A 15,775-nucleotide genomic window follows, 5' to 3' on the forward strand; every position below is an offset into this window, starting at 1 on the left:
GAGTGGCCCTATTGGCTTGCCGTAACTAGAATCACGTAGCGATTTCGGGAACTACTCCGTAGAAACCTTAGGTTTAGGGCTCCACGTCCCCGTTCAAGGGCATGCGTCGTCGCAGAGTGAACCGGAGCGTTGGGTAAGTACAGAACTAGTAAGTGGAGTGCTGAGCGACTCCAAAGTAATGGTTCAGGCACCCCAAATAAAAGGTACCAAGCTGCTTCCGCCAGAGATCTACAACAATAGGTATACAGAGTATAGTCTTCTAGAGCTCCCACGGCGTTCGTTTTATGACGAATTACATTATTATCGAAGATTTAGCCAACCGGTTGCTACAACATCTAGTATGAGTAGGCACTTTCTATCAATGATGGATTAAGGTCAAAGGATATAGCTGAGGCCTCCAGCAGCAACAGTACGGTTGGCATCACCGGCCTCTCTAGAGCTCACGTCACACACCTTTTGCTCCGCGCGTAGTGACTCTGAGAGGACTGTCGATCGGGTGTCGACTGGCTCGAGGCAGATGGGTAACCGAGCTTCTTCGGGTCATGAGCTGCTCTTACTGGTGAAGGCTAGGCTGGGGGAAGAACTCCTTGCCACGCAGCCATATGCCATTTAGAAGGGACACAGCCTTGATCATCCGCTGGGGTTCACGTGGAGATTACCCACCTCAGTGATCATACCCCGGCCGACAGCGTCAGCGGGCTCACATCAAAGACCATAAAAGCCAAGCTGCTAGGTCATATACACATTTCTAACAAGCCTGCGTCATTGAACGCACAATTTCCCGATCTCGATGATTTGGTCGAACTGCGGTAGACATCAGGTCCCCCAAGAGTGGTTCAAGGACCTCAGCGCCGACGGCACACCCCCCTCCCCAGAGGGTCGTCTTATGAATTCCTAGACAAAAAGCGTATCGCATTGCATGAACTGGGGCTATGTGGAAGGTGTATCGTCAAGCTGATAGTGGTGCTTCTCCTACGAGCCAACGGTGGGGTAAGCGGCGGCGCCAAGTTGTTGAGCCAAAGTGATGTGATACGAACCTCAATTCTGGGGGATTATACAGCTGAAACCTGGCCATCTTTATGGCTAGTAAATAGGCATACCCGTATTAGGACGCGAGACGTAGAATGAGGGCTACAACATAAAGATGGTTCGTCATATGATTAAGAGAAAGGTTTCTGTATACTGTATGTCCTGCCCTGACTAAGCCGGCCAACCCTGCTCTAGTAGGTGGATGGCATATTGGCATTGATAAAATTGGTAGATAACGGCTAAGCTGGTGGTTTATAAATCCGACCTGACGTCCTGCAATTACGGTGTACTAGTAGGCCAGTCGATTGAGGCGCCGGAGTCACGTAGATTTATGACAAATGTTTGAAAATACTTGGGCGGTGAGGGTAACTTCGAGAACAGCCGCGACGCCTCTTTTATCTTCGTATACTCCGTCCTCCACCGCTATCAATAAAGCTTGCCCCGCCCATATAAGATGTTGCTGAGCATCTCGCTCCTCTTACCCTATAGCCTCTGCTATAGTGCCAGTTAGAGTCATGTCTAAGGAATCAAATCTCTTGCGTTGGTCCTCGCCATTCAAGGTCACTGCGCCCCGCCGTACGCCCAAGCTGCCTGGCGACAAAATTACTTTGCCCCAGTCCGCCCTCGAGCAGCTCCTCGCAGCTGCCCCGCTTCAGGAGGTATTTCCAAATAGACCTGCGCGCCCATATACTGCGGTCTTTGATCCACTTAATCCGCGAACCCATGCGGGTGAGTCGCGACCACACGAACGAGTTTCAGAACGTCAACATCAGTTACCTCATCCGCTAACATTCCGTATTGTCAACCCCAAGAATGGCCGTGCGATATATGCCGGGATACGTGAGTTCTCCGCCGAAGAGAACGAAGTAGGTCTTAGTGCTTTCTTGAGAGACGCCTTAGGGATTGAAGACGACCAATTCCCGTCGGAGACGTATGGGTACTGGCAGACCTCGGAACTCTCGGAAACGATAGACGGCACTGCGGAATCGCAGCCTACTTCTTTAGCGCCAGACTTAGCTCCCTTAGTCACAGTCCATGTTGAACAGTTGCCCAAAGGAGCCTATGTTCGTCTCCGACCTCTCGAGGCTGGCTATGACCCAGAGGATTGGAAGGCTCTACTTGAACGATACTTGCGAGATAACTTCACGACATTAAGTACGGGGGAGGTCTTGCAGGTGTCGGGGGGTCAGCACGAGTCGTTTAGGTTCTTGGTGGACAAAATTGAGCCAGCGGGTGATGGCATCTGCATTATTGATACCGACTTGGAGGTAGACATTGTGGCCTTGACCGAAGATCAAGCCAGAGAGACCTACCGGAGGCGGATGGAGAAGGCATCTCGTGCCATTGGAACCCAGGGAGACTCGTCAACCGGCGGGGTACTTTCTATTGGAGAAAAAGTGTATGGCCTGGTAGTTCCAGGTGCATACGTTGACTACGAAATCCGCGAGTGGGATCGCAGAGACCCTATTATTATCACAGTCGAATGTGCGGGTGATGCAGACGTCTCTCTCTTTGTGAGCCCCCTTACCCCTCGCCAGAGGAACCGTCCTAGAGAAGACCAGCACCTTTTGAGTGACTTCACCACACAACCAATAAAGCGAGTTCGGATTGAGTCCACAAATGTAGAGCTGGAGGCGGCAGAGGCTCTATATGTATCGGTTTATGCATTCGACCATCGTGAATACAGCGATGAGTATCCACAGAACCAAGAGCTACCGCTGCAGTACAAGTTGCAGATCTCAGCTAATCAGTCTGTTGACTCCGACGAATATTCGAAGAATACATCAGCGCATGATAATCCGAATGACATTCAATGTGGCAATTGCCAACAGTGGGTGCCTCAGCGAACGCTAGTGCTGCACGAAAGCTTTTGTCTTCGGAACAATGTACTTTGCCCTCAGTGCCATAATGTATTCCAAAAGAGGTCATCTGAATGGCAGAATCATTGGCACTGTACTCAAGACTCATCTTATGGCAATGGTGTTTTAAGTAAGCACAAACATGATGCTATCTTCCACTCCCAGCGGTCATGTCGCGCTTGTGGGCTCGAGATGGAGGGTCTTCCGCGACTCGCTCATCACCGCATAACAGACTGTCCAGAAAAACCAATCTTATGCCAATTTTGTCATCTTGTAGTCCCCCAGAAAGGCGAGACAGATCCCGATATGCACGACCCAGAAGTCCTGGTCTCTGGACTCACCCCGCATGAACTGGTTGACGGTGGTCGAACAACGGAATGTCACCTGTGTAACAAAATTGTTCGACTACGCGACATGAAGACTCATTTGCGTCATCACGACCTGGAACGCTTGTCCAAACCCCCACCCCGCGTTTGCCTGAACCGAAATTGTGGTCGTACACTTGATGGGCGCAGTGTACAAAGTGCATCCACGCCAGGCATTGATACATTAGGCCTCTGCAGTTTTTGCTTCGGTTCACTATATGTGGATACGTATGACCCTGAAGGAAAAGCACTCCGCCGTCGCATCGAGCGTCGATACCTTTCGCAAATGATGACTGGGTGTGGGAAGCCCTGGTGTCAGAATGAGTACTGCAAGAATGGGAGACGGGCCAGACAGCCTTCCTCCATACCAATGAATGTCACTCCGCTGGAATCGATGAGCGTAGCAAATATTCTAGCCACAATCAAACCCGTCGTCGACGCCATATGTCTGCAGAGCGGTAATCTAAACACTGCGCCGTTTTACTTTTGCACCGACCAATTGGGCCAGCAGCGTCGCATACTCGCGGAGATGATAGCGGCCGAAGGTTCCGTGGCTAGCGGCAAAGAGTATGATTTACCATGGTGTGTGGCGTCCGTTGAAGCCACGGGAGGGGATCTCATCAAAGCACGGGAATGGTTAGAGAACTGGGCACCTACGAAGAACGAGGAAGCTCGTGTTCTATGTTAGTGCCCGAAGAAATTGGCAATTTCCATACTAATGCTGAACCTTTTATCTGAATATCTATAAGGTAGATATTCAAAAGGTATGGCGAGGGAAATCTGTTCGGGTAAATTGTTTATCTTAAAACGCCATTCACGCCCAGCCTGGGGTGGAGTTTATGTAGACTAATCCCCTCTGGGACATATTCTTCAAGGTTATTTTGTTGCTTTCCTAGCCATAAGCAAGCAGCTCTCATTTATCGGATCGACAGACACAATGCTTGTAGACACACGTGTAGAGACCGTTAATTCATGATATTCGTATATTTTAATATACTGTGACCGAAATCCCATGTCAGGACCAGGGAGCATCCGCTCAGAAGACATATTCCGTTGGATTTAAGAGAAAGCTTCAATATCAATTCGCACCCGTCTTTGCAGCCAAAGTCCCACTTCCGCGTGAAGAGAAAATTCCCATGATCCCGAAGACGACGTAAAACAGCGCCAATGGATATGCTACTAGGCCTCTCATCCCGCGCATCCGCGCAACCGCGCAAAACATTCCCGAGGAGCTATATGTGCACCACCCTACGGCAGCTGTCGTCAACAGGTAACCGAACATAGTGTCCATAGGGATCATTATCCCGACGAGGTTAGTGAGCACAAGCGGTAGGAAACAGTAGCCCAAAACACTAGCAGAGCGAGGGAATGTCAATGTAGCCGAGAAATGACCGGCAGCCGAGGCCTCGGAATACGAAGGTTTGTGGTGAGGATCGTAGTTGGCCGGGTCCGCAGCATTCGGCGTTGGGGAGGTATCGAGGGCCGGAGACATAAGACTAAGAATCAAATGTAAAGCTACGGTGCCGAAAACTGCAACGCCGTAGATATAGCCATAAAAGACTTTACCAGAAAGGAGGAGGAAGGTTCCGTAGAGGACGATGTAAAGCAGTGCTCCATAGAGATCGCTGTCATCCATGAGATGCTGGTCGATCCGAGCGAAAGGGTTGAGCACTGTCAAAGTCTGCAGAATATAAGTTGATGCTACTATAATGATAACAACAAGGGGAACCAACCTTAGTCCTGATATGTTCGAAATTCACCCCCAGCTCCTCCAGCAACGGCGGCTCCCCCTCATATCCCTCTGTACCAAATGCAGCAAGCCACCCAGTCCTCAATCCGCCCTGTTCTCCCATCCGCCCACTTACGCCAGTGGCTGGAGAACCAAAGCCGCCATATCCACCACCAACCCCTCCAATGGGATACGCCTGAGCGGCCGGGTTAGGGCCTGCACTAAATCCACCATAGGAAGCTTGAGAGGGAGTCGTATGACCAGACACAGAACCGTAGGAAGAAGGATAGAACTGAAGGTTCTGTGCAGAAGGTTGGGATCCGTAGGGCTGTTGTTGCGGGTAGTACTGGGCCATTGGGGCCGAGTGATGCAAGCACAAGTTGTCTAGATAGTAGAAGGTTCAAAGATGAAAGTGTACACGGATGGCGGTAGAATCGTAGTCTACTGGTGATGTTAAAGAAATAAGAGAAAAACCAGCCAGTATGGAGTGGTAAGCTGTAGCGGGAGAGCAGTAGACAGTTGTCGGTGCTGCCGTACTACGTCCGACGAGACCCGTGACTTGAATGGCTAACTGAGCCCCAGCACCTAGATGTGGCCGTTTACCATTTTGGGCTTAGATCACTTACATTACAGTAATCACGCAGTACATCGTACATAATCTCAATACCATAAAGAAGACTTCTATTAATTACAACAAGACTCCGACTTTCTACAGGAAATTAATACCGATTCCAAGCTGCAAACCTTTTCGGCCTTCTTCGCCTTTCCTTAGCACCAGTGGTAAAGAGAAGTTCAGCTCGAACCTAGCAGCTGGATGGGCGTACACGAGTCCAACTCCTGCCGCGATACTAGGCACTCCATTACCCAACTCAGAAATTGTAGAAACCATGGCATCCTTCACTTCTGAGCCTGTAGTAGGTGTGCTCTTCTGTGCGGTACGCAGAGGCAACAGACGACCACCATTTACAAACGCCTGGAGTCGCAAGGGCTTTTCCGCACCAACCCGGGGGAGTGGAAGTAGCAAGTTTGCACTTCCTGCAGCATATACGTCTCCCCCAACAGCATCAGCTCCATCGTGAGGGCCAAGGCCGCAGAGGCGGAAACCACGAACATCCGTAGGGCCTCCAACAAGGAAGCGGTCATTAGTACGCGAGGGCTGGGGTCTGTGGTCGGCATCCATTCCAAGGGGGTAAAGGAGACCTGCACGGAATCCAGTGGTAAAGCTGATACCACTGTTGCCTTCGATACCCGGCACAGGAATTGGAATTGCATTTTGTGCTTCAATTTCGGATTTCCAAAAAGATACATCTCCCTTTAGCGGACCCCAACCGGCTAGCTCATTGAAAGCCTTCGCATAGTAGCCACGAGATGGAAGAAGCCCATTGTCCCTACGGTCTTTGGACCAGGAATGAAAGATGCTACTTTTCACACTATCACCTGCGTCTGCTCGGACTGTTGGGGATGCGTTCTCCGCCAGGCCAGTCATCTGCCGCCAGAAACCATTATACCCAACTTCATGACGATGGCCGGACTGGCTCATCCAGCGGATCTTGCTCCAGCCACCTTTCAAGGCCTCTTCGTGACTAGCCCAAGCCTTTTGAGTAGAGCTAGCGATTCCGCCAATTTCCAAACGGAAATCCGGGTCACTTAGAATAGGGGTCTCAAATGTCGCTTGGTAGGCAGACCTTGTCCTAGTTCCCAGTGAAGCGTTCAAATTTAGATTTTCGGCACCGCCAAACACATTCCGCCAGAGAAGATTGCCATATGCGGATCCCTCCGTATTGCCGAGGTCGGTCCCGGTCTTCAGTAGAACACGAGACTTTTCTTTGACCGATACATACACGTCAAGAGTTGGGAGTCCCGTTTGTGGGTCTCCTTCCGGCGATTTATCCAAGTACACAGACACTGGCTGCTGAAAAATGTCTGCAGTAGCGTTAATCAAGGTCTTAGTGACTATTAACGATGATTTACAAACCGAATCTACTTAATTTATCGGCACGTGCCGAGACTTCCCGCAAAGCTTCAGAAAGTGTGTAGGGCCTCTTCTGATTAGAACTCAAGAGAGGGTTGAAAATCCGTTCAAGAAAGCCCCTGCGCGTGTGGTGTGCGTTGAGGATTTGAACAGACGAAATGGCACATGGGAGAGTGGAATTTTGGTCGATCTGATATCATAGGCATATGATCAGTACTCATTGTATTAGATTAATTTGTCTTTTGCCTCTATGCAATAATTGAGAAGGGGGAAAGGATAAGAATAGGGGAAAAGAATAAGGGGGAAGTGAAGCCACACCAATTCCCCAAGACGGTTCTGCGCCTTCCGGTAGATTGCGTGTATTCGCTCATTCACGGCCTGCTGTTGCTCCTCGAGCACTTTCGGGTCAGCACGCTGTTGAAGACGCTCGAAGATCTGAGGAAACAAAGCAAAGTGGTTAGCAATCACAAGAATAAGCGTATTTAATCGATTCCAAGAGATTGAACGTACGTCTCCATCTTCGGTGGAAAGTGGGGAAGACATTGTTGCGGCTACAATGGCCAGCGACGCCTCTGGAAGGCTTTCTCGGCTATCTTCGATTGTCTCGGAAGTTGAGATGAAGTCTACATGGTGACACGTGACCAGTGGTGCTCCTTAGATTCACTCCACCTACAACTCAATGACTTTCCATCATCACTTCGTCCAATAGACAAACCCTGTGCAGTTTACGAGCCGTGTCGCCCTGTCTCCGGTTTATCATCTCCGTGGGATTTTCCCTAAATATCCGCACTTGAAACTAGTGCTCGAACTAGGCAGCATATAATTCTTGCGATATAAGATGGCGACGAAAGCAGCCTTCAAACGGGTGAGTCTGGTAACTTAAATTGTATTCGAGCTGTTACTAATCACTGTACAGCTTACTCGTGAATACCAGAACATACAAAAGAACCCACCGCCCTATATAATTGCTCATCCATCGGAGTCCAACATTCTTGAGTAAGATGTCGATCACGTTTACCGTTGTTTCCCCCGAGTCGGCATTGATGCAGGATATAGATGGCATTACATCCTCACTGGGCCCCCTGGGACACCGTACGAGAATGGACAGTACTGGGGTACCTTGATGTTTCCTCCAGAGTACCCGTTTGCTCCACCTGCCATCCGCATGCATACCCCAAGCGGCCGATTTCAACCATCTGCTCGATTATGTCTCAGCATCAGTGATTTTCACCCCAAGTCCTTCAACCCAGCTTGGGAGGTTTCGACGATTCTTATCGGACTACTCTCCTTTATGACTAGCGAAGAGATGACTACAGGTAGCGTCAGTGCGTCAGAAGCGGAACGAAGAGTGCTGGCTGCGCGATCGAGATGGTGGAACTCCACCGGTGGAGGTTCTCACGTCATTTCCACACCAGGAGTAACCCCTACAGCCAAGGGAATCAACAATGTGAAAGCAGGAGACGGTGGACTGAAGTTTCGCGCAGAATGGCCAGAGTTAGATCAAGAGAACTGGAAGTGGATGAGGGACAATCATATTGACACGAAGACTGGCCAACTCATACCTGACCCCAATGCTGCTGCTGCTACGAAATGTTCTCCAGAAACCAGTGCACTACGTAGGCGTCCGAACGGAAGCGCCCATGGCCTCGGGGCTGTGGTAGAAGGTGGTCACGTCGCACGAGAAGCGGGCCAAAGCTGGGTTCGACGGAATCGGGTTTGGGTTGGTCTCGCCTTATTATTTGGATACGCGCTTGTCGCGAGACTACTAAATGATGTTCAAGGTTAAGATTCGATGTCTTGACTCTTGAACCCTTTCGTACCCAGGAAGCATTTGGCATCCAATTCGTGGTGTCCTTTTATTTGTCGTTTTTTTGTCGATTCCCCTTGTTCTCTTCCTATTCATCCCTTATTTACTCTATTCTTCTGTTATTCGCCATTTCCCTCTATTATCCATTGTTATTCTGTTTCCTCTTCTTTTCTTTTCTTTTCTTCCGTTCTTCCGCCGCTCCCTTTTTCTACAGCAGCAGTTTCCTCCCGTATTTTTTTTTTCCATGGTTTGTAATGTTCATTGGTTTTATAAAGACCGAGAGGCGTCGGGAAACAGGGCGGCGTTCGAACGGTGGTATTTCGAGAAGTTACAGTTGTCCGGGACCTATTTAAACACCAGTGTGCTCTGCAATTAAGGTCACTGCACCCTTTCACTGCACCTCTATACAGCATTTGTCCTACAGCGTATACACCCAATTTGCTTTAGTCATCTACTGGTGATTTCACACAGGGTATGGGAATTAGAAGTACATACGTGCACACCATTTTCTAAAACAATATTCGCAACTGTGTATGAATTATATACATACAGCGAAGAGCTACTTAACTTTAAATGAGGTTTTGAAGAATACCCCGGTTGATGGCGGCCTTATACATGCGGGTCCTAAGGTGAGATAGTAGTCCTACATAAATGACTTACAATACAACAGCTGCTGCTTTTGAGGGTTGTGGGTATTATCCCGGATCTTAACAGCGTTAGTGGATAGAACTCGCGGCATTCGATATCTCTACTATTATTGTGATTTGCTATTATCTTTCCTTTACCATTTTTCCCTCTGTCTATTCGGGAATTTAATGAGCTATGTTAGATTAAAAATCTTCCGTAGAACAACCTAGAAGTAGCGCGAATACATACTACGAGTACAGAGTACTAGTAGTTAACATTGCCTAATCGTCCACATACGGCGTGTGTGGCTACGTAGTTTAATTCGGTGGATATTACAGTACAGCGGACTATGTACTCTGTAAATCGAGCTACTGTGGCAAGAGGTCTAAAACCATCCACTTGACCGCCCTACATACCGCCATATACCAACCTTACCAAATTCAGTATTTGAACCTACACAAGTCTATCTACACATTGAATTATAGCTCCTAGGAAGGAGATAGATACCAGTTATCAAGTCAGGTGACCTGTAAACCAGGCCTAGGTATAGTTTTGCGAGGTTTCTGCCGCGCAACAGAATATAATTAGGAAGGCGGTTAGACCAGGCAATAAATGGATGATTTCAAACTTTCTACGGAGGCGTGCACGGAAAGTCCTTACCAGGTGGGTCATCTATCACGTGATTAATAGCCAATAGTTTGACATGAAGATGTAGAGCTGCAAAATTCTATTGGCCCAAGTCACGTGATACAATGACCCACCTGGCAAGGACTTTCCGTGCACGCCTCCGTACATCCCACTGTAACGGACAATACTCTGTATTTTACCGAAACCTTGGCGTTTTGCATTGTGCCACGGCGGCCACGCACTTATACTGTGTAGTCTTAAGCAATGCGTTTCTTTATTACCTGCCCCACGGAGTAGAGTAATATTCTGTAGAGTATTAAGCTTATTGATAGAATGCCAGGTTGTAGCTTAACTAGCCCTGGATTTTACATAACTCCACTACTCCGTACTACTAGTATAGATACTTTGACTCCTGAGACACTAGGGCCATGGCACCCAATGAAGTTTTAAAAAACAGTAAATATCTTCGAACCCGGATTAGTCAATATCCTGAGCCTTTAGCTAGACTAGTTTACTGGGTAATCTAGTGGAACCTAATAGATAGATTTAATTGGTTGGTATATAGTGCGTTACTGTTGATTAAAAAGTCCAGGTTGTCCAGAAAGTTGATTTAGTCCGCCGTACTGTATGATATTGAACGCCGGCTAGACTAAAGGTTATAGCCTTTTTCTACGGAGTATTCCACCTGGCAATCTCTTCTATTCTCTAGTTTCAAGGCTAGCGTATTCTCCGCGGTAATTTCAAATAACTTTAGTTACTAACTCCGTATGCCGTTTCTCTTGTTGTAGTCCAGCTCTGCCCGCGGCGGTGGGTACGGTATGGCCCCTGTGCAATGTACTCCGTATGTACATGCAACAACCGTTTACCCCGGAAATGCTCCTGGGTTTGCTTGGTAACTCATTCTTCCTCCTCCCCGTTTTCACTCTTTGAGTAGTGTCAAGGCGTTGAGCCATTTGTTATTGAGCAATTTGCTATTATGGACTCTGCGACAGGGTCTATTGCCACGCATTACTCTCATTCAGGTCCGTCTGGGTTTGTATTGTCTTTATTAGCATCACTATTATCACTATTGTCACCATCGTCATATTCGAAATCTTTCGGTATCATGGCCGCCCCCTTTTGCTAGATTATGTCTTCTCTCGAAATGGGCTCTTTTCCTGTGTCTCATATCTCCCTGAAGATTGGGCTGCACTACCTTAGTGCACGTGCTTGTCACTCTTCATAGCTTTTTCTTTTCCTCTCCTTTCTCTCTACTTCTTTCTTTTTGCCCTGTGTATCTGACTCCCGCCAGAATTTGAAACCTGTTATCAACTTCTGATTGACACCAAATCATCTGTATCAGTGCAATGTCGTCATAATACCCTCAGTACCTATTATTTCGAGTGTTGATTCGTCTTTCTAGGGCCGAGGCCAACAATCATCACATCGCCGGATCGACCTACATTCACATTTGTTGACCATGATGATGATTTGAGTTCCAAACGAATCAAAGATGTCAATGCTCGCAGGACTATTCGCTCTCACGTTATGCGTGATGTACGTAGGCGTGAGCGACTAGCTGGACTGAAGCGTGTCTCTAGGCGTGAAGGACTTGCAGGCAAAGCCGTTGTCCAGTCAAATTTCGAAGACTCGCCTTCAGAGCGTGCCTCACCCACGAGGCTTGCTGATCCATCGGGGCCAAAATTACTCATGGGAAGAGGACCACCTCGTGACATTACCAAAAACAAAGAAAAGCGCCGACAGCAGCCAGATAGGCGCTATGCTAGTCATTCAATATCAACTGGCTCTATTTCAATTCCGCTTCAGTTTCCTACGTCATGGCTTGTCGACCCATTCAGTACATTGCCAGGCGCCAGTGATGTGCCTATTATTACTACTCGACTAGTCTTTTATTGTGAGTCGACCACTTGTTTCTACCTGTTATCTTTTTATTTTTGATCCAGGGATCCGTTGGCGATTTCCTGTTTCACAAGTTGTACGTCGATAAATAAGGTGCACTGTCAGCAAGCACTAAACTCCGACTGACCCGGTAAATTACCTAGGGGGGACTGTCTTTGTGCCGATGACTTTCCCGAAAGAGCATGCTTTCAATGAGCGGGCTAAAACCGAAATGGCAGTTCAATCTTCATTTACAGATCAGGGCAGTTTCTTTGGCTTAATGAGCATGTGCGCTGCCCACCGAGCTGTTTTGGCTGGACATCATTCACAGTTCCAAGCTACTACAGCAGCCTCCCATCGCTTTTTACACGATGCAGATTATTATGTTATGAAAGCCAGGTGTATTCGTGAGATGAATATCAAATTGTGCAACCCCGCTCTATCGTTAAGTAACGAAGCGTTTGGCACAATCATTAATCTTCTTACGGGTGCGGTATGTATTCCTATTTTCTTTGCTCCGGTCGCTTCCATGTTATTGGCAGTGGGTGAGATTCAAGACACAATTCTTGCCAAGGCATGCTTCTAACCCTTACCAGTTGATAGCCGGATTGTTTGAAGAAGCTCGTATGCACCTCAGAGGCTTGAAGCGCATGGTGGACTTGCGAGGAGGCATTACGGACAACAGTATTCATCAGTCTTCAATGCTAGCTGCTATTCTTACGTATGAGCTTCGCCGTGCACTTTCTTACCGGATTTTATTGACTAGTAATATAGTACTGATGTGAAGGCTGCGTCGGGACTCATGACCCAGCCGGTTTTCCCTTTGGCTCGGGACTTGCAACCGGTTTCAGCCAGTATTCAAGAGCGTATAGCGCCCTCGGATACGTCAGAATTACAGAGATTGGGCGCTGCATTCGTCTCTGACCTCCAACTCAGCTCATGTTTGCTAAGTATTCTCCGTGCTATGCGTGATATTGTACTTTACGGCCAGGCTTGCAACCAAAACCCCGCTGTACTTTGCACTGATGACCACGAATTCTTTCGCAGTCTCAATCGTGAAGTTGAGCATAAGCTCCTTAGTTATGTCTATTCTGAATCCACTACACGAGGCAGGCCAATTTCTGAGGCAACCTCATATCTTGGTTCTCTGGAAGCGGTCACCAGGATCGCTTCGATCTGTTACCTGAACCATTTTCTTATTGTATCGCCCCCGTCTTCTGGGCTGGGTCGTGCGCTCACAAGACATTTGAAGCAAGCTCTGGCTGACTGTCCTTGGCCACCGTTATCGAAGGAGGGTCATGGTTTGCTCGCATGGGTGTTATTCATTGGTGCTCAAAGCTCGGCAGGTCAGGTTGAACGCCCGTGGTTTGTTGAGCGTCTATCCCGCATCGCCCTAGTTTGTGGGTGGCACACCTGGAGGCAGATGGCTGACGTGTTAATTGATTACTTTTATCTTCCTAGTACCAACCAAGCGGACTGGGAATCCATCTGGAATGAGGCCATGGTTTGATCTATTATGCGCACTAGAAACACAGATTGAGGGTTGCTCTATTGGCCTGCTCTTGGACTATTCTAGCTGAATAATTGGTGCCATAATAGATACAACACTCTGCCGATGGCGACGAAATCCACTCAAGACATGCTTGATGAACAACAGCTGCACCTTAATCCTGCCAACTAGCAGGGCCGAAAGGTCTCCGCCAGGTGACTAAGCTCCAGTTATCGATAGCTACTACGTAGTCGCGGGTGTTCTTCTGGAGGGTTGAATAACTAGAGAACCGAAACAACGATTTTGCGGCACTAAAAGCACGTGCCCACAACTAATATGTTCCTTTGAGTAATAAAAGCTGTCAGTTAATGAACCTGTGGTACTCCGTACGGAGTACCAAAACTAGTTATTCGGGAGGATGTTGCTGTCACGATAAGGTAATTACTGTATTAATAACCGCCAAGCTGAACTAATACTTATGTTCAAATCTTTGAATGATGTTCTGTATACAGACTCGACATATTTGATTTAATATGTAAAATTTCTTATCAAGACATAAAATCAATAAGGAGAAAGACTTCTAGTTTTGCGAAGTGGAATTAATCGCTGTACGAAACAAAGAGGTAACGGAGATCATTTATATCGTTAAATCTAGCTCAACGGAGTTCACGGACCTTCTGCGGTTCTTTCCCTTTTTTTTTTTTTTTTTTTAATTTAAGAGATAAAAAAAATCCACTTAAGGGATCCCTTCCACTTTTTGCGATAGTCGCTTTCACTCTTTAGCTTACCTACCTACCAGTCGTCGCCTATATACTTTATATCTCTGTAACTTTCTACTGGAATTTTCTCCCTACCCTCATATTTCTCCTAGCTTTTATTTCAAAATGGGCTGGTTCTGGGCAGACTCTCCATCGCAGCCAACACCTGTGGCTCCGAGCCCATTGGCATCCTCGGGCACCACTCCCCCCGTTAGTCACCGTATTCCATGTATACATGCTCAGGTCACTAATACTGCCCCATAGCCAGCATGTCCAATGCACACGAGCAACTCGCCTCCGGTGCCATCCTCAGTTCCTGAACCACCTACTGCCTGCCCCGTCCGGTCTAAAGATTCTCCCTTCTATGTGCCACCTAAGTCAGATACGCCATTGCCTTCTAAAGCAGAAAACAAGTCAACCCTATCAAAGCTGAACCCTTTGAACTATATGTTCTCTTCCATCTCTCAGGAACGAGCTCCGAACCAAACCGTCGATTTGTCGCTAGAGCGTGAACCTTCCTCTATACCCCGCGGAGATACGGATGGCAATTGGGAGTATCCGTCTCCTCAGCAAATGTACAATGCTATGTTGCGCAAAGGTCACACGGATACCCCTCAAGATGCAGTGGAGGCAATGGTTGCAGTGCATAACTTTTTGAATGAAGGCGCTTGGGAGGAAATTGTTGGATGGGAACGTTTATTCTCGAAAGGTCTAAAAGAAGGCTGGGCAAAATGTCGACGTGGCGAGGAAAACATCGCATTAGATGCAGCCAGGGAAGAGTTGACAAACGCAGGTGCACTAGAGAATCAGCCTCGCCTTCTCAGGTTTAAGGGCCGGCCGCAGGAGCTTACTCCAAAGGCGCAGGTACTGCAAACCCTGGGTTGGCTGTATCCAGCAAAGTTTGGGTTAGTATACTAGTTGCCCTCCCCTTGTGCCTGGCATGCTGTTGTATTGCGTTGCTGATATCTTCTAGAACACCTCCACCGTTCGATCGACACGACTGGTTTGTGATGCGACAGACGCCGTCTGGCCCGAAAGAAGTTCGTTATGTGATTGATTACTATTCAGGGCCTCCGGAGCCAACAGGAGAGCCAGTCTTCTATCTGGACATCAGGCCTGCCTTGGACACGCCTACCGCTGCTATCGAACGGATGATGAGATGGGGAGGCGATGTTTGGTGGCGAGCTACTGGTGCTGCAGTTCGAGAGAATGGCGGGAACTAATGACATAATTTGATTGCTGATGATATTATTCTTCAGCGACGATGACTCTCCACTCACCTGTATACTGAACAAGGCGCGGGCGTCTAATGGTCCTCTATAGGGCCGCATCATTCTATATCTTTCTCTCCTTTCCTCCATGCTTCTCTATACACCCATCCTAATCCTTTGCTCCACCTTGTCTAAAGGTGAAATGACTTTCTCTCGGATATACGGACTGTCAGGCAGATAATGGTGGTAATGAAACAATGGCGTCTACAGTTGTTATTCTGGACGAATCACATGCGACTCATACTTACTTCTATGTCTTTCTAGCATTTTTTTCTCGGACAGGCTATGTATTGATACAGTAATTTGTCTGGGGAAGCATTTATGGCCCTTGCAGGTGTAGTTTTGGATATAAAGACATCGCCTA

At 47.9% G+C, this 15,775-nt stretch overlaps 5 protein-coding genes across 5 annotated transcripts; 4 read left to right on the forward strand and 1 right to left on the reverse strand.

Annotated features, from left to right (window-relative positions):
- The first annotated feature begins 298 nt into the window (after positions 1 to 298).
- F9C07_1893830 (ubiquitin fusion degradation protein UFD1-domain-containing protein) lies at positions 299 to 4,136 on the forward strand. Its single transcript, XM_041287304.2, has one exon. It carries the CDS (start codon positions 1,545 to 1,547, stop codon positions 3,939 to 3,941), a length of 2,397 nt encoding a protein of 798 aa, XP_041150626.1. The 5' UTR covers positions 299 to 1,544; the 3' UTR covers positions 3,942 to 4,136.
- Positions 4,137 to 4,331: 195 nt separating this feature from the next.
- F9C07_2229949 (surface antigen-domain-containing protein) lies at positions 4,332 to 7,497 on the reverse strand (the record flags this gene model as incomplete). The annotated part of the gene is made up of 6 exons (XM_041287306.2): positions 4,332 to 4,934; positions 4,987 to 5,366; positions 5,709 to 6,905; positions 6,958 to 7,144; positions 7,273 to 7,389; positions 7,465 to 7,497. 6 exons carry the CDS (start codon positions 7,495 to 7,497, stop codon positions 4,332 to 4,334), a joined length of 2,517 nt encoding a protein of 838 aa, XP_041150628.2.
- A 165-nt stretch (positions 7,498 to 7,662) lies between these two features.
- F9C07_13447 (ubiquitin-protein ligase) lies at positions 7,663 to 8,740 on the forward strand (the record flags this gene model as incomplete). The annotated part of the gene is made up of 3 exons (XM_041294952.2): positions 7,663 to 7,819; positions 7,871 to 7,950; positions 8,011 to 8,740. The coding sequence occupies exons 1-3, from the start codon at positions 7,793 to 7,795 to the stop codon at positions 8,738 to 8,740; spliced, it is 837 nt and encodes a 278-aa protein (XP_041150629.1). The 5' UTR covers positions 7,663 to 7,792.
- A 1,313-nt stretch (positions 8,741 to 10,053) lies between these two features.
- On the forward strand, positions 10,054 to 14,148 carry F9C07_2146829 (uncharacterized protein). The gene is made up of 4 exons (XM_041294953.2): positions 10,054 to 11,909; positions 12,058 to 12,386; positions 12,490 to 12,614; positions 12,668 to 14,148. The coding sequence occupies exons 1-4, from the start codon at positions 11,543 to 11,545 to the stop codon at positions 13,401 to 13,403; spliced, it is 1,557 nt and encodes a 518-aa protein (XP_041150630.2). The 5' UTR covers positions 10,054 to 11,542; the 3' UTR covers positions 13,404 to 14,148.
- Positions 14,149 to 14,266: 118 nt separating this feature from the next.
- On the forward strand, positions 14,267 to 15,363 carry F9C07_13445 (holocytochrome c synthase/heme-lyase; the record flags this gene model as incomplete). Its single annotated transcript, XM_041287307.1, has 3 exons — positions 14,267 to 14,350; positions 14,405 to 15,045; positions 15,114 to 15,363. 3 exons carry the CDS (start codon positions 14,267 to 14,269, stop codon positions 15,361 to 15,363), a joined length of 975 nt encoding a protein of 324 aa, XP_041150631.1.
- Positions 15,364 to 15,775: the final 412 nt, after the last annotated feature.

The sequence above is a fragment of the Aspergillus flavus genome, chromosome 7 (assembly GCF_009017415.1).
Source record: "Aspergillus flavus chromosome 7, complete sequence".
NCBI classification, from domain to species: Eukaryota; Fungi; Ascomycota; class Eurotiomycetes; order Eurotiales; family Aspergillaceae; genus Aspergillus; species Aspergillus flavus.